The following is an 18,561-nucleotide window of genomic DNA, read 5'->3' as shown; positions in this document are numbered from 1 at the left end:
ATTCCGCAGTGAAAATGTTTTAGATTTGTGAACAGAAAATTAATAATGATTGATTTAAAGTATTTTTAAAAGCAAGTACATCTGTACTTTAACTTAAGTAAAAATCTGACTTAGCAACTTTCACTTGTATTGGAGTAATATTTGACATGGTGTATCTACAGTATACTTTCACTTAAGTAAAGAAATCGTGTAATCGTGAAGTAAAGAAATCATGTACTTTGTCCACCTCTGCCTCACCACAACAATTTGTCTTAGTTCTGTGGAAAGAAATGGCTCACACAGCCCCTGCTCTGGAAACATTGACACATTGTATGAATATGATGACCTGATCATTCTGGGAATCAGATTTGACATAGAAGCAATGGTATTCTATGGAAATGCATGTGTTTAAACTCAAGTAGATATAATATATGTTAGGACACATTTTATATGTTGATATAAGTAGAAAATACTGATAGTGAAAGTTGTGGTTAGTATATTTTCAACTCCAACCACATTTGTACTTCCTTTTCAAACAACAGCTGCATATACTATAGTGTCCTCCCTTCTCTCTCTCTCTCTCTCTCTCTCTCTCTCTCTCTCTCTCTCTCTCTCTACCTTTACTTCTAACTGCTTTTGCTGTGTCTGTCTCTCTATTTGTGTATAGTTACATAAACAAAGGAGAGAGTAACAGCCTCGATCAGTTAGTGAGCTATTTAATATAAATATAATCATAAATATCATATAGGTAATGTCATTGAGCTATATGATATATATCTTAAATATCACTTAAGATAAATATTATATAACTCAATAGATCCGCAAATACAAAATATCTCACATTTCAGCCAAATAAATAGGTGATCACTCCATGTCTGAAAAACTCAGTTATAAGTTATAAGAAATCAGTAATATGCACAGGAAATAAAGGAGTCACAGATTACGATATATCTTGAGTAGGGAGGTAACTTGAATCAACACTTTTAAGAATGGAAAGAAAGGGTGGGTTCATTAGTAAGTAGCCTAACTCTGCCTAAAGTACAAAAAAGTCACCCACTGCTGGTGGTAAATAGACAGGAAGCTGTGACCATGTGACGAATCACCATTGCAGAACTTCCCTCTTTATCTAGGCAGAAGTTAAACCAGTATGGGCTGTGACAGCTGAGAGAGTCACAAACTGCCGTGCTTAAGTAGACTGCTCACACTTACACGCACACTCACACACTCACCTTAGCAGCCTTGCAGCAATCAGAAGAGAGCCTCATGGAGCCAAAGATTATCAGAGAGGGCTACCTGGTTAAAAAGGTAAGGCTAAAGCAACACAATGCAGTTCTTTTACCTTAAAGGAATCGCTTCAAACTCATTTTGATGCTACAATGAGTTTTGATAAAGAGAAGTCTCTGACATTGCCAATGCATGCCCGGAACGATTGCTATTGCACTATGTATCGTTGATCGGGCAGGATCATGACAAATGTAGTCATTTTTTGACCAACTGGGTACTGTCTTTGTGCGTTGAATATTGAAGCCAAGGGGCATAAATATAGATTTTTCCATGGTGTTGCTTTCAGCAATGTAAGGTAAAGGGAGGGGGATGGCCAGCATCCCAATTAACCTTTAAACACTGTTCGTTGCTACCCCCCTTAATTTACTGTTCGCGGTCAAATTTGACCGGACAGTTTTAACTACTCTTAAATACCAATACCATGACAAAAATTATTATTTAATAGAACATTATTGTAAACAGACCCTTATTAGAACATTAACATCTACATCATGTGTGTTTGTGTGTGTGGGTGTGTGTGTTTCTGTATGTGCGTGAATGTGTGCGAACTCTGGTGGCTCATATGCACAGTGGCAACATGACAACATGAACTGACAACATGAACTCTGTGTGTGTGTGTGTGTGTGTGTGTGTGTGTGTGTGTGTGTGTGAGAGAGAGAGAGAGAGAGAGAGAGTGGGTGTAAATGTGTGTGTGTGTGTGTGTCTGTGTCTCTGTGTGTGGGTGTTAGTGTTTCCGTGTGTGTACAGTACATGCATGTGTGTGCAAACATTGGTGGTTTTCCTGCACAAGTGGCAACATGACAACATGAACTGACAACATGAACTGTGTGTGTGTGTGTGTGTGTGTCTGTTTGTGTGTGTGTGGATGGGTGTGTTTCTGTATGTGTGTGAATGCCTATGTGTGCGAACATTGGTGGTTCACACGTACAAGTGGCAACATGACAACATGAACTGACAACATGTACTGAGTATGTGTGTGTGTGTGTGTGTGGGGAACATTGGTGGTAAGTTGTAGGAGTGTGTGTAAGGAGATGTCTTTTATCTCCTGGATGAAAATTATACTCTTTCCCATTCATTTCCTATGGCGGTCATTTTTGACCGTAAACAAAACAAGTGTTTCTACGTTGAATAAATCACTCAAAATTCAAAGAAAGTAGTCAAAATAAATTCTATGTGTTCAAACGCCTTTTGTGAAGGATATCATAAGATCTTGAGGCAATCTGATGAAAAATGCCATATTTATGGTACAGGGAATGTGTAAATCAGTCATTTTTGACCGGAACAGTGTTAGAAGGTTAAGCTTCTAGGGAATGCTGTGTCCTCTAAATATGCCATTAGATTATTTACTCATTGTTTTGCCAGTGTAAAACTGACACAGATATGAAGGTTTTGTGTTGGTAAATTTATCTATACAAATTTGGTGTAGATAAGCAATTACTCAAAGCCTGTCATGTTATGACATGTTGTATGGTTTTATACAGTATTCAGTGTATTCATTTTCTTTTTCCCGTAATTCACAATATCTTGTCATAAGCAGAGATAGCTTGACTAGATGGTTATACACTTTCCTTCACACTAGAGGTGTTAAAAATACTTTGGTCAAGTTTATAAGAATACGTAGACAGCTTCATCATGGAGGCCTGACAGTTAGTCAGCCATCTTCATTGGTTGAACTGTAGTGTGTAAGCACATTAACAATCTGTACGACTTTAACCCTTTGTAAATTGCGTGTCTAAACATAATTTATTTAGTTTTGGAGCTGATTATTGTCACTAGATTAAATAACTCTAACTCTAACTGACAACAGACAGAAAGGAGGATTTGAGGAAGTTAAATCCTCAACGTGGCCCATAAATAAGAAATGTTTTTTGTGGCCTGTGGTCAAGGGCACTCTACTGAACTCATGGAAAGCAGTTTGGGTGGTGTTATCTGATGATGGACTGGAGTTCTATAAGAAGAAGACCGACAACACCCCCAAAGGAATGATTCCCCTGAACGGAGCGAAGCTCACAAATCCATGTCAAGACTATAGCAAGAGACAGGTATACATCTCTCTCTCATCTCTTATTTACATCCACTTTCACACATACTGCCCAGGCAGACAGCACCTTGCACTGCACTTGTCTCTCGCATTGTGTGACAGCAGAGCTTATTTGTTTTTTGTTAACACCTAACATAAAGCATAAAGGAGACCTTGTGAAGACTTCAGTAAAATAGCAGCACTATGGGTCAGTGCCACCACACATAGCACTCTTAATATGGAGACTTATACATCAACTGCTCTCTCTCAACTTTGCTACGCAGCAGTTGTAGCATAGCTCTACTGTCTTTAACATACCGTAGTTTGTGCATGTAGCTCATCAATATTTATTTTTTCCTGCCAAAGCTTGTGTTTAAGATCAGCACCTTGAAGAACCAGGACCACTTCTTCCAGGCTACTCACCTGGAGGAGAGGGAAGCTTGGATAAAAGACATCAAGAGGGCCATCAGCTGTTTGCAGGGCGGGAGGAAATTTGCTAGGAAGTCCACACGCAAATCCATTCGCCTGCCAGACACAGTCAACTTGAGGTATGACAAATCTATGGCAATGTATATGTCAGGTCAAGGAAGTGTGGAGATTATTACAGTAAGATGCAGGGTTGTGCACAATTCGAATGGCAATTCTGCTTCCTGTTTGCTACCTCAATTGAAATGCAAGTGAAATTCAAGAATTGAATTGGAATTTAAGAGCCAGTTTCAATTCAATTCTGGAATTTTGCACAAGCCTCGTAAGATGATGTATATACACTACCGGTCAAAAGTTTTGGGTCACTTAGAAATGTCCATTCCACTCCATTATAGACAGAATACCAGCCGAGATCAGTTGCATTGTTTTTTTTAATCAAGGCAGCAGTTTTCAGATTACGTAATATGCTTACATAATTGCAAAAGTTTTCAATGTTTTCTCAGTTAGCCTTTTAAAATTATATCAGATTAGCAAACAAAACATGCCTTTGGAACATTGGATGAATAGTTGCTGATAATGGGCAATGTAGATATTGCATTAAAGATCAGCCATTTCTTTCGACAACAGATGAGAACCCTTTTGCATATGTAAACACATAATGTAATCTGATATGAATAAGATTTGAAAAAGAAAAAATGCTTTTACTAAAAATTTGGATAAAGTGACAACGCCACTCCGAGAGCAAGAAGAATAAAATATAGATATAAATGTGTCTCTGAATGGAAACTTAATTTTCTTTGAACATGCAGTTCATGGCAGCATGTTTACGTTCATCTTTTCAAACAGACAACTTACCTTTAGCACTTCTCTGAACATGTTCTCTTTTTTCCACAGTGAACTTTATGTTTTAATGAGAGACTCAGACAATGGAATTAAAGAGTTGAAGCTTGAGAAAGAAAAGAAGATCTACAACCACTGCTTCTGTGGTATAACACAATATATGAATCATACAAACAATATTAAGACAGGACAATATTTATAAAATGTCTGTACAGCCTGTCTGAACAGATCACACAGTAATACAACTATTACAGCACAAACCACTTCTATTATGGATGGGGTTCTAACTTCAAATTTTTTGTATGAACTGTTTTTAACACCTGGGGCCTATTTTGAATGAACTATAGCTATCATGTGGTATATTGAGCACTGAGCTGACACATCAACGGCTGTGGTTAAGGTCTTGCTCATGGGACCCTAATTAAGGGTCCCATGAAAGTCAAAGTGCAAAGTCAAAGTGCAAAGTGAGTCAACAGGCAAAGTTCTTGTGCATGAGCTATAGTTATTGTGTGACATTGTTGTTAAATTAACAAATTGCTCCCCCCCCCTAATTATTAAGTTAGCTTTAGTTAGACGTAAGACTTTGCACTTTGCCCATTTTTTAAATTAGGGCCCATAAGCATTAAAAAAATGTATACAATTTGTATACTCCTTTTCTTCTCCTCTCATTTGTTCTCTTCTCCTTTCCTCTCTTCTTTCCATCCCTTGTCTTCTCTCCCTTCCTATCACTACTCCTACCTTTTCCTTGGTTCAGGCAGTACCGTAGTGGACTGGCTGGTGTCAGAGGGGAAAGCCCGGAACAGGCCGGAAGGGCTCATGCTGGCCACGGGCCTGCTTAACGAGGGCTTCCTGCAGCCAGCTGGGGAGCTGTCCAAATCAGGGGCCGAGGGCGGCACCGAATCAGTTCTACTGGATCAGCCTGAAGCCTTCTACTACTTTGTGAGTGAAATGTTCACCTCCTTATTATCTGTCACTCTTTGAAGTGGGTTTCATATCAGCCAGAGGCAGAGCCTCTGTTTCATCAGTCTAGGTTAAAACAGATAACCACACTGTAATGTGGTGAGTCACAAGCTTATTTGTTTGTTTTTTTTTAACTTGGATGGATGCACATGTTGTAGCCTAGATGCACTTCAGCATTCAAAAAATTACAAACATACATACATCAATACATCGCTGAGATATGTCTTATATGTCGTATAGCTGGTTATTGTTGCTTAGAAATTAAATAATGGATTACAATCTATGAATAACAATACAGTGCTGCCTATCTTGTCGTGGATGGCATCTGTCTGTGAAGTGGGTATCATTTCAACTTTTATCAACCAACATTTTGTTTAACTAAGTTTTTATGTTTGTGTATCTTTGTAGGCAGACAGTGGCTTCTTTTGTGAAGGTTATTCAAGTGATGAGGATTCAATTATGAAAGAGGAATTCCGAGGGGCTATCATCAAACAAGGATGTCTACTCAAACAAGTAAAGACCTTATTTGCGTAATTAAATGTTCTAAATACCTCCATGTATCCTTACATTTGTTCTTTTTTGATAAAGAGGATTTGAGGTACCGGACAATACCCGCAGATATGACATTAGCAATAAAAAAAGAATCATGAAAAGCCCTTTACTTATGATAGATCTAGTTTCGTCAGGTTTTGATGTTGTTTTGTTGCTAATGTTTTAGCAGGATGTTCTCCGCCCTTGTGGTCTTCCTTCACACTTCTTGACCCTCCTGCACACAAACCATTCTTCATAATTATGCAGCTAAATTGATCACATTGTTCTCTTAAACAGGGCCACAGAAGAAAAAATTGGAAGGTTCGGAAGTTTATTCTCAGAGATGACCCTGTATATCTTCACTACTATGATCCAACTAGAGTGAGTAAACCATTATCAATGGGTAAAAAAGAATTGCACGACCACACCAGGTGGGTGAACTTACTAACGCTTCTCACGACACCATCTCTCTCTCTCTCTCATGTTTTCCCCTCCCACTCTCTTCTCTCTTCATCTCTTATTTTCCTCTCTATCACATCCTTTCTTTCTCTAGAATGAGGATGATCCCCTCGGTTCCATTCACCTGCGTGGTTGTGTAGTGAGTGCAGTGGAATATGTCCCAGATGGTGTGTTCCTAACCTACATATCTAATCTAAATCCATCTAGATAAAGATCCCTTTGTCTCCTATATATTTTTTTCACACCTTCCTCTGTCTGTAACCTGTATCTGTCTTGCTATCCACTAGCTAAGAAGTATGACGTGGATGGCAACCTCTTTGAGATTATCACCTCAGATGAGGTTCACTACTTCCTGCAAGCTGCTACACCAGAGGAGCGTAAGGACTGGATCAGAGCCATACAGACTGTGTCGAAGACTGGGAAGTAGTGGGAGACTCCTCACAAGTATGCAGAAGACATAGACTTGTACAGACACTATTGTCTTAGTTATTTATAGGAGTGTGTCTGTGTGTCATGCTATCTATCCTGTCATTACATTCACCACACCGCATTTTTCCTGATGACTGTGTCTGCAATCTTCCTTATTTGATGGCTAAATTCACAGAAACAAGCAGACAGGATGTTAACATTTGTGTAGCAACATTATTTTGTTCTTTGCTTCCATTCTGTTTCCATTCTTGGCCAGAAAAAAAGGAAAACAACACCATGGTTAACCACTAACGTATCTTCAGTCCAGCCATTTCCTGTTCACTTTGTTGACACATATCATTTCCTTTCTCTCCTGTCTTGTCACTCTGTGGTGTAAGTGAAGGATGACTTCCACCACACTCAATGTCCGTATATAAACAGTGAACATCTGACTGCCTCTACAATGGGCCCATAAAGTTCTTCACAGTAGTCTACACAGGAAATACTGTATATCTAAGGAGGTGTTCTCGAGAATGGATAGATCAATGTTATTCAATATATAAAAAAATCAATATATAAAAAAATGGGAGGTGAGGATTAAATGTTATTAGTGAAGTAAAAAACAATAATAACAAAAACACTATCTGTCTCTTTCTTCCTTTTTTACTTTCACAACAGCACAGCTCAGTGTTTGCTGGCAAATTCAAAGCACAAACAAGACTCTTTTTTTCTAGTCAAATGTATCAGTCAGTTTGTAGCTAAACTGTTTTGACACTATTATACAGTATCCACCTCTCGCAACAGCAAACGTTAAACATCTGATTCGGTAGAGCTATTGTTAAAGGCAGGGGTGGTTTCAGTCTTACGTGTCATAGCAACACATTGCCTTTGCTCTTTGCTATTACCGTGGTAACTGCAACACTGAGATACAGGACACCCATGTAAGGCTCAAAAGCTCTCTCTACATCTTGACCACAGATAGTTTTTCGAATTACTGAGAAGGCAAGAAATTAACATAGTTAAGAATAAGTCAAAAAGGTTTGCTTCAGAGTTGCCACACTTTGTGTAATTAGATATTCCCTTGTAGTATGCAGTCCTGGCCCCGCCCACCTAGATCTTCTTTCAGGGAGATCTAGTCTGGAACACCATAGTTCATAACCGTCTCCATCAGACAAAAACAAATGTCAGGCCATGCAGCGAGGAGAGGGGAAGACAAAACCAAAACTTATTGTGATAAACAGAAGTAACACCTGCAAACGTCAAAAAAATGCAGTTGGAAAAATGCAGAAATGTATTTTCAGCAAAAGTAGACCCACATACATTGTTTCCTGACTGTTGATGCTGTTTATTGTTTGTAAAGTTTAGGCAATGTAGGAAGTGATGTCTTCCTGTCTTTTCCTGTCAATATTATAGCTGACCTCCCTTGAACATTTTTCAGAGATTTGACTTTGTGGTAACTAGTCTCATTTTCATTAACTTTGTGGTGACTATTTAACTTGACTAACTCAAGTTATTCTCTAAATGTGTTTAGAAAACTCAAGGTAAAGCCGAAGGAACTGAAATCAGCATTTTATATTAGTTCCTCGCTGGTTTCAGTTCTCTATTATGGGTCCTAAAATACTTATTATGGGTCCAACAAAACTTTCTTCTCCTTTTTTCACATTTAAAGTGATTCCATGCATTAATCGTTACATAACCTGGATACATCAAATGCACAAGTCTATTGATTTCTGCTAATGGCAATCAAAGGGCTTAAGAGTATTTTGTCTATTATTTATGTATGTGAACTTGTGTCATGTAGTAAAAGCAGGATATGATTTTATAGGGCGATGTCTTTCTTTTCAGTATCCGAGACTGCACATTTCTGACTGTAACATGCAGTGTCATGGATAGTTACTGGTAAATGTGGGAGTACTGGTTATGTAACTTACTATGACAACATGTGGAGGAGTTCTCAAAAGTACTGCCCTGCTGTGACACTGATCTTGCTCTCCCATACTAACCTTAATAACCCTAGACTGCACCTAACATAGCTAGGTCTCCTTAGGTATTTCAAAAAGATTGTTAGAATGAACACAAATTAATGAGGGCATGGTGTCATTATACAGTTATGACTGTTTTGTTTGTCATCTGTTCATACTGTCAATAAGTGTAAAATTATTTGGATTCGGGTGCCATGACCTCCATGTTTGCTTCTTGTGAAATGGTGCCCTCTATAGGTTAGTGGTGCAGTTATGAATTACAGTGTTTTTACAACTGTTTGTACACATTGCCAAAACTCTATGCACAAAACCCACTATTGCTCACACAAAATGCAAAAGCAAAATGACACAAAAATGCATAAACACCTCTCTAAAGCAAGCTTTCGCATCACATTAAAAACACTTTTCATAATATGAGATTTTGGATATCATGTACTGTTGCTCAAAACCTAGTCTTTCATGGCCTTATGTATATTTCCATACAAGAGTGAAGGTCATCTATATTTGAGCATTACACTAAAGTCCGATCCATTTTCATTTCAAAGTATCTGAATTGGTTCTGAACATTTCAACCAGAAATCCTCTAGGGGCAAATGGGAAGGGTCTATACTAAGGCAACTAAGCGCGTGGTTGGCATGGTAGCTGGCCGTGGTCCTGGAATGCCTGAAGCGGAGATCACGATAGAGCGATGGCCGCTTGCACCCCCCTGTGTAAGGAGGAGTAGTGGGAGGAGGAGGGATAATTTTGCAAACGCCTGAGCGTGTGACGTAAGGAAATGAGGCCGGCTTAAATACCCTGGTGGCAGCAGGCAGGTGAGTTAATTGCTGTCAATCATCTCTAAGGCTCCTCCCGAACTTTGTTTTGAAAACATCATTAGATAGAGAGTTGCATATTAAAAAGTTGGATACCGCATTGGGCTCCAGAACGTAGCTATGTCAATAGTGCCGCCATCCTGGTGGGGGCAACAATCGAGTGGAGGCCAATGGAGACACAGGTGTCTCTGATTGGAAATCAGACAGGTGTCTCTGTGTGTTGCCCATAGACAGTAAGGTGTTGCCCCCAGCAATATGGCGGCCATGTTGACATATGCCACCTAATAGAACTCAGCGGACAATAGCTTTCTATTATCTATGGAGAGTTTAGTGTGGTGTTTTGAACTGAGTCAAAGGCTGAGAATTAGTGTTCTTGCATGTATGATTTTGCAGATTTGGTGTGGCGTTATGGTGTTTGAGTGACAGGTTTCAAGAATTGTGTGACAAGAAAAGATTTAGTGCGTCAGCAGTTGACAAAACTTTAATGCATACTGTGCCTAAAAAACTCTAGAGCACACAAGTTGCAATAAAGAACACTTCCTTTTAATAGAAATCATTATCAAAACAGGTGAAGTGGTTTTATTATCACAATTTCTAACTATAGGCCTTCCTTATTTGGTGTGTTGAGTAAGACAAATAATGTTTGGTGTGTTGAGTGAGACAAATAATTAACAAACATGGGCTATTCATCACTATTTCAGTATCTAAGAAGGCTAAAGTATTTATTTATTTATTTATTTATTTATTGGGGGGTACCTCCCTGAAATGGCTTTTTGCAGGTTGAGATGTCTGTGAAGTGGTGTGGGTGTGACAGTAGTGCCTGCTGTCCAAGGAAGAAGAGGAAAAAGGAAGTGAATGGAAAGAAAGAGGAAGAGACAAATACACACACAGTCGTGCCAGACACAGGTCATCTGGGTAAGAAGAATATGGACAGGGGTCTCCAACCTTTTTTCCTCCGAGAGCTACTTTGAAAAAATGGACATGGCCTAGAGCTTTTATGTTACTAGTAGCATGCCATGTATTCACATACCTGATCTCCACCCAAAACTGCTGAATAAGATTTGTATGCTTTTTAAAGGTTCCTTTCAACTAATTTACCTTCTCTCTTTGTAGACTGTGAATTTGATTTTTATAGGAATTTTAACATGTTTCCTTAGTGACTGGGTTATCAGATGTATGAACATCTTCCTCAAACCTTTTGGAGAGCTACTTAGAAACTGGTGGGGAGCTATTGGTAGCTCGCGAGCCACCTGTTGGAGAATGGATATGGATGGATAGTTTATGTTGATGATTAGCTTTCACTGGATTAAGGGAGGAAGCAAAGAAAACACATTAGACACTAAATGAAAAATAATAAGACTAAGATTAAGATATCTAGTCCAGTCATCTTGCTTCCTTACTCTCTTAGTGGCCTCCCTGACTGTGTTCCTGAGTTCTTGAGTGTAGCTAGTCAGATGCAAACTTGCCACAGACAATGCTGCCTTGTGCGCTGTCCATTGCCAAGGCAAAAATAAAATGGGCAGAAACGTTGTGCTCAACCTGCTTCCAAATCTTATTAATCCGACCTGTTTACCCAGAGCAAGACCACGGCTGACCTTTCATTCACACACATGACTTGGGGAAGTTGCTAGCCCATCAGAGTCAAATGTCTCCCTTAGCGAAGAGAAATGTAAACAAAGTCATCTTCTCCAAAGGCTACCGACAGGGATGGGCAAAAATGCCAGATATCCATCGGATGAAACTGGAGCTGGAACATTCATTATTAGACATTGTATATATGCATTGTGTGTCTGCTCAAACTACACAACAGACCAGGGGTGCGTTTCCCAAAACCATAGTTGTTAACTAAGTTAGCAACTTTGTTGGTTGCAATGCAATTTCCCATTGCCAACCAACTAAGTTGCTAACAGGTTAGCAACTATGGTTTTGGGAAACGCACCCCAGATTGTAAAGTATGACTAGATTCCAAAGTTTGTCTCACAGAAAGTATTTTGCAGAATTTTTGAAATACAAAAACACACACCCACGATAAAACATTTTGGATATCAACATAAGAGTGACATGACACTGTCATGAACACATGACACTGTCATGACACATGAACCCTAACCCTAATCTCTAACCCTAATCCTAACTCTAACCCTATACCTAACCCTAATCCTAACTTTATGACAAAAACAGAATGACACTTAATGACAGAAGCGTCATGTCATAAAGGTTTATGACTTGTTTATGATACGTTCATGACATTGTCATGTCACCTCTTATGTCGATACTGTCAAGTAAAGTGTAACCGCATTTTGATACAAAATATAAAGCCATTTTCTGTTAAAACTATTTTTTTTATTTTAAATCCATGTTTTAAATGCATGATGCATCAGGAATGCTGCCCCTCCCTGGCAGACATGTTGTCATTGTAGTGTCATTGTCATTACTGACATCATCCCACCTGGTCAGGATTAAGGATTTCTCATGTTCTGTGTTCAGAGCTTATAGGAGAGTTAACTAATAAAACAGGAGAAATGACACAGACAATGAGGAATACTTCCTTATTATCTTTAAATTATTACAAATGTTGTTATGGGAACTTGCTGATCAAACATAAAGCAAGTTGTATCATTCAAAGCTGTAATTTGAGTCATTAATCAAGTATCTAATGAAGGTGCAGAGCAAACTAGATAAGACTTACTTTTTAGTTTGTACCATTCCTTGACACAGTCATTCATTCTGTCTGAGGCAGTTTAACAGATTGTTGAATCTTAGTATTCAATCAAAAATAACACACTCTTCCATCTCTCTCTCTCTCTCTCTCTTTCTCTCTCTCTCTCTCTCTCTCCATCTCTCTCTCTCTCTCTCTCTCTCTCTCTCTCTCTCTCTCTCTTTGCCTCGTATCTTTATTGCCACCATAAATTGTGTGGCCTCGACTCGGTCTCTGACATTATAAAAATTGATTCTCATTGAAGTGCGAAATGCTTTTACGCCTTACCGTTAAACCTGCATGCATCTAAAACAGCACAAGTAGCAGTCATTACGTTGAAATTTTAAAAAGAGTTGTGCAAGATGAAAGTATAACATATTTCAGTGATCACTGTGTACAGTTTTGGATGTGTCTCTGTATTAGAGGTTGATGTCAATTAAGCTGCAATTTTATCTGTATGAATATGGAGCTACTAAAAGACAGTCATAAAAAGGGTTAACAGAATAGCCTCTTAATGATCTGTTTACATGTAACAGTAATAGTAATAGTTATAGTAGAGTCATAGGCAAGAATTAGGCTCTTCCTCTTTGTCTCAATATTTTGTTATCACTTATTATGGCTAGATACAGACAGGCAGATGAACAAACTGGCTCAGGGTGGACAAAGACGCTAAACCTTGAAGAAATTATACTCAGTAACTCAGACATACACATAGCATATGGACTCGTAGTCAACATCCAGATGGCACACTGATATTATCGTAACAAGAGAACACAAACATATTCCAAACTGGAACATCAATCACAATATATAGTATAGTATACACATTGCACAGATAACGCAGAACGTTGCGAAACTCAGATGAAATCTGAAACACACAACTTCCATTACAATGTTGCAATATATGCTATGTCTGAATGTTATTATTACTATTAGTAAGAATAATGATGATTATAACGTTTGTGATGTATGTATATCACAAACAAGTCCTGAATTATGACCAAAATTTTTGGATCTCAACACCACAATAACCATCAGCTACTTTCATAAGTTCTGGGCAATGGTAACCATAAAAAAGCTATGATACCAAAATGGATTGAGATGAAGGTTAGTATTCCATATTTTTTGATGATTAAGATATAGGGTACAAAGGGTTGTGTAGCATTAGCTTACAAGTTTCAAATTGGAAGCTGCAGCAAAAACAAAAATGAATGTTAGCACAGAACACATAAAAATGCTGTCTGAAGAGGACATCATGACTTGTGATGTCTGTTGTCCAACTGTTGTAGGCTGGATAATAATCAACAAGGTATCCCAAGATGCAAAAATAATGGACCGAGTGGAGAATACGTGCCACTATTCAATGCCATAGTTCCCAAATCTCCAATTTATTTTTCATATATGCATTTTATCAATATGCCCATGAGTATATTCTAGTTTGTCATTTAACCAATTTGTTAACGAATCTAACATAAAAGCAGCAATGTAGATATGCAAACTATATCATAGGTTAACAAACAGACCTGTGTGTTAATTACAATTTCATGTGGAATTTATCAGACCGTTTTAAAACAATGAATAATCAACCAGTTCCACTCGATTACCATAAGGAAACAGATGGCTATAAAATCCAGTGAGCAGTAAGTGCAAAACGCTAAACACATTCACATGCTAAACACCAAACACATACCACATCATTGGTCTTACTTCTGGAACTGAGTCAAGGAGAAGTAAAAAAGTTCTCCTTTTGGTTCATTTGCCAGCTGGCTGGCTACACTTTGACACAAATTATCCAAATAGGCTCATCAAGCTATTTACTTGCATTATTTCTAATCTCAGAAAGCACAAATGTTTCTCAGATCATACTGTTTTAAAACTACAATTCAATACATTGGAAATTGTACTATGCCGTACTAAGACACTGATTGTTGTATACTATAATTGATACATATTTGGATTTTGCTATAGTCTCTGTCTGATGAACATAATCTCTTGAAAACTATTGTGCTGATTCAATTGAAATAATTAATTGCACCAGGAACATCAGGTTACACGGTTTTGCTGCTTTGCTATACAAATTCAGATAATGTTCAAAATATGATGACTATATGACTTTCGAAGTTGATTCTTGTTTGTGTTGCACTTTTCAACCGCTGGTAGTTCTGAGAAAAGGAGCCCACACCACATCCCTAAAACTGGTTGCAAAAGCAGAAATGTCTGAATGCAGGCGTCCAGGAACAAATCACCCACAAATTACAAATACAGTGCACCATTCCACCTGCTGGAAAGCAGAGTAACCTGCTCAAAATGACGAGGATGCTGCTGCTGTTGCAGCCTCTGCTGTTTCAGTAAGTGATAGATAGATAGATCAAATCCCCGCTGCAGTCATGGGCTGGGGAGATGAAATACCAGCAAAGACCTGAGGGCATGTTCTCCCATCCCCTCAGATGGTGGCAGGCAGACGACCTCCATCATGGCGTGTGTGTGAGTGTGTGTGTGTGTGTGTGTGTGTGTGTGTGTGTGTGTGTGTGTGTGTGTGTGGTGGGGGTGTGTGGTGGTGAGACTGAGATGATGAGTGCAATTATCTTTCTCTTTTTCTCTCTCTTTTTTACAGCCTGTGGAGTATCAATGCCCGCTTAATCAAACGCACAATACCCTCGTGGAAGAGCCTATGAATAATTAAGCTTTCAGGGAGCTGGATAACAATTCAGACTGTGCTCAGAGGAGATGCTGTGCGTTGTCATTTGTCCACAGTAGGCTTCCTTGCGAAAACAAACCACGCAGCACTTTATGGCTAGCGCTCGATTTGCGCAGCCGCTGGTTCGGTTGTTAATTTGTGTTGCTTGATGCTGATGTGGCTTATTCCCACCTGTGGTATAGCTCACCTCATGTATTAATTGTGTCAGAAGACATCCAGCACAATGTGATCAAATATTTAGGAATGAATCTTTTATAATCAAGCCCAGGTGCTGCCTAGTGTTTAGGTATAATGAAAGTATGGACTGAGTGCCACACAGTGACCCCTGAATGAAGTCATGAGGACACCTGCTTGTCAAACAATGAAAGTTAAGCTATCATACAACAGTGGAGAAGCACACCTGGGTATACCTGCCTGCTCTACAGAAACAGTCCCTCTAAATCCTCTCTTGTAGTTTTTTGTGAAATGGGCTGCAAAGGTTAAGATAGCCAAACGAGGAGGCAAAAGGCACGTGCATAGAGGGTTCATGTGTCATGACAGTGTCACGTCACTCGATACTGTCAAGTAAAGTGTTACCAATATTTAATATTACATTATATATTTCATAATTTTCTTTCAGGTAAAAGGACTAGTATCACTTGGCATACATAGCCTGTTTTATCATTCTATGATGAAATAACCTTTAGAAAGAGTGTGGAATAACAATCAAAATCAGCATGAAAAGCCAATTGTGTTGTTGGGAGTGAATTTTGGCACGCAGTTCTGGTGCAGCATTAAATTGCTAAGCCAATTAACCCCTGTGTAATGCGATAACATGTTTTCCTCACACCAATGCCAAGAACGAGGACTATATTACAGTACATAAAACAAACCACAAGATGGCGCTTTAGTAAATGATTTTGCACGCTGGTCCTCACACATTGTGATCTTTGCAGTTATACCGTATGACAAGTCTATGGAAGCCTTATGGTAAATCAAATCAATGAACTGAACAAGTTTTAAAAGATCTTAAAGATAAGAACTTGCGTCACAGGCTACATAACCAACAATTCCTTACACAAATAATAATAGGCCACATATTTCCTCTTTGAACATAACCTCAGTGCAGTCCAAATGTCTGGCTTTTCCCATTACTATGCCCTAATTTATACAATAGATGTCTGTTAGTCTGTACCTTATTCAGTATTCTGTATTGTAGTGTTTACACAACAAAAGGGCATACAGCACTCTCAATTTATAAAGGCAATGCCTTTGTGACTCACTCATGTCCTGCCAGAATTGCATTAAACATTACACAATGTTCTCCTCTTAATTCCTAACATCCCAAACAGTCAGTATGAGTGCATTTCGGCCCATTATATTTGCATTAATAACTAATGAAAGATGACAGACTGAAAATGTATGATTTTCTATTTATTGTGTGTGTGTGTGTGTGTGTGTGTGTGTGTGTGTGTGTGTGTGTGTGTGTGTGTGTGTGTGTTGTTCACATTGTGTGCAGTGATTGTTAAGCCCTGACAATCTCACAAGTCACTGATGTGATTTACTGGTCTTCTATCCTGAATAAAGGATTCATCATTACGATCACAGGCCATGTACCTATATGTACAGTAAGGGTGTCACTATCCCAATGCCTTGTAAGAGTGTTTTGTTTATGTGGAGAGTGACGCCTCAGATATCTTGCCTCTTTGACACTCTCACTCTGCAGGATCTTGGTCTGACCCAAAGGATCTCCACGAACGCCTGCCGATGACTCATACCACAACCTGGGGCAGAGTGGAGTGGAGTGAGAAATGTACATCTGCTCTTATGAGCCTGCATGGGCACACACACACACACACATCCACACACACACACACACACACACACACACACACACACACACACACACACACACACACACACCAATCCCCCCCCCCACACACACACACACACCACACACACAAATGTACGTACACCACTTGCAGTCTTTTTTCTCACAAAAGGACACACACCCCTTTAGATATGCTTGTTCACCCATGCATAGGAAATACACTCACGAAGCTTTCGGTGTTAGAGGAAAGCAATGCACAAGAGGTTGAATTTGTCATGTGCTGTATTATGACTAGGGCTGTCAAAATAACTGATTAATTTAGATTAATTAATTTGAGAAAAAATAACTGATTAAAAAAAATAGTGCAGATTAATCGATTCCGGATGATCTTTGACCCCGAGCCGTTCTAGTCAGTAACCATTAGACTGTAAAATGAAGGAGAGAGAAGAAAATGTGCTGCCTAGATCATTGATTGGAACATTTACTTTTAAAAAACGGCCTGATGGTGTTGATAAAAATAACATTTTGATTACTAAAATAAAGTCCTCTGCAATGTCTGCAACAAGGAATTTGCATATCACCGGAGTTCATCATCTCTAAAGTTCCACATCAATGCAAAGAAATAGTGTTGACATTGAGGGGAGTGTTAACTTATTTTCATTGTGTCCCCTAGGTTATATCTGTGGCCTGAAATGCCTTACATGTGAAAAAAAACTTCTTCCCGAAGCACTTTTGAATTTATTTCCTCAGCATATTAGGTCATATTATAGATTATTATGGCCATTATTTGAACAGTGAAAGTAATAATAAAAGAGTTTTTGAACTTTAATGTCACTAATGCTGATTATTTAATGATTCATTTGAATTTAAATATTTAAAATACTTTCACAGCAAAAATTATATATGCGATTAATTTAGATTAATTAATCACAGAGTATGTAATTAATTCGATATTTTTTTTTAATCGATTGACAGCCCTAATTATGACCAATTCCAATTTGTTCACAGCCACCTGTTCACACACATACTCTCTCTCTCTCTCTCTCTCTCTCTCTCTCTCTCTCTCACACACACACACACACTGCAGTCACGACATGACTTGTTTACCCTCACTGTTATTCAATTGTCTGGTCAATCAGTTTCTAATAACCAAGCTGTGATGAATGTGGTTTAGATTGACACAGGGCCCTGTATGGTAAGAGACTCTGTCTTCCCCTCTCTCTCTCTCTCTCTCTCTCTCTCTCTCTCTCTCTCTCTCTCTCTCTCTCTCTCTCTCTCTCTCTCTCTCTCTCTCACCTTGTCTCCTAGTCCCTTCACACACACACACACACACACACACACACACACACACACACACACACACACACACACCAATCCCCCACACACACACACACACACACCACACACACAAATGTACGTACACCACTTGCAGTCTTTTTTCTCACAAAAGGACACACACCCCTTTAGATATGCTTGTTCACCCATGCATAGGAAATACACTCACGAAGCTTTCGGTGTTAGAGGAAAGCAATGCACAAGAGGTTGAATTTGTCATGTGCTGTATTATGACTAGGGCTGTCAAAATAACTGATTAATTTAGATTAATTAATTTGAGAAAAAAATAACTGATTAAAAAAAAATAGTGCAGATTAAT

At 38.7% G+C, this 18,561-nt stretch overlaps 1 protein-coding gene across 1 annotated transcript; it reads left to right on the top strand.

The window, feature by feature from the left end:
* The first annotated feature begins 1,156 nt into the window (after nucleotides 1-1,156).
* Nucleotides 1,157-7,545, top strand: plek (pleckstrin). The gene is made up of 9 exons (XM_048269832.1): nucleotides 1,157-1,284; nucleotides 3,150-3,305; nucleotides 3,650-3,831; nucleotides 4,604-4,695; nucleotides 5,304-5,488; nucleotides 5,918-6,022; nucleotides 6,338-6,421; nucleotides 6,594-6,666; nucleotides 6,787-7,545. Exons 1-9 carry the CDS (start codon nucleotides 1,243-1,245, stop codon nucleotides 6,924-6,926), a joined length of 1,059 nt encoding a protein of 352 aa, XP_048125789.1. The 5' UTR covers nucleotides 1,157-1,242; the 3' UTR covers nucleotides 6,927-7,545.
* Nucleotides 7,546-18,561: the final 11,016 nt, after the last annotated feature.

This window comes from Alosa alosa, chromosome 18 (genome assembly GCF_017589495.1).
Source record: "Alosa alosa isolate M-15738 ecotype Scorff River chromosome 18, AALO_Geno_1.1, whole genome shotgun sequence".
NCBI lineage: Eukaryota > Metazoa > Chordata > Actinopteri > Clupeiformes > Clupeidae > Alosa > Alosa alosa.
This window is presented reverse-complemented; position numbering and strand designations above follow the sequence as displayed.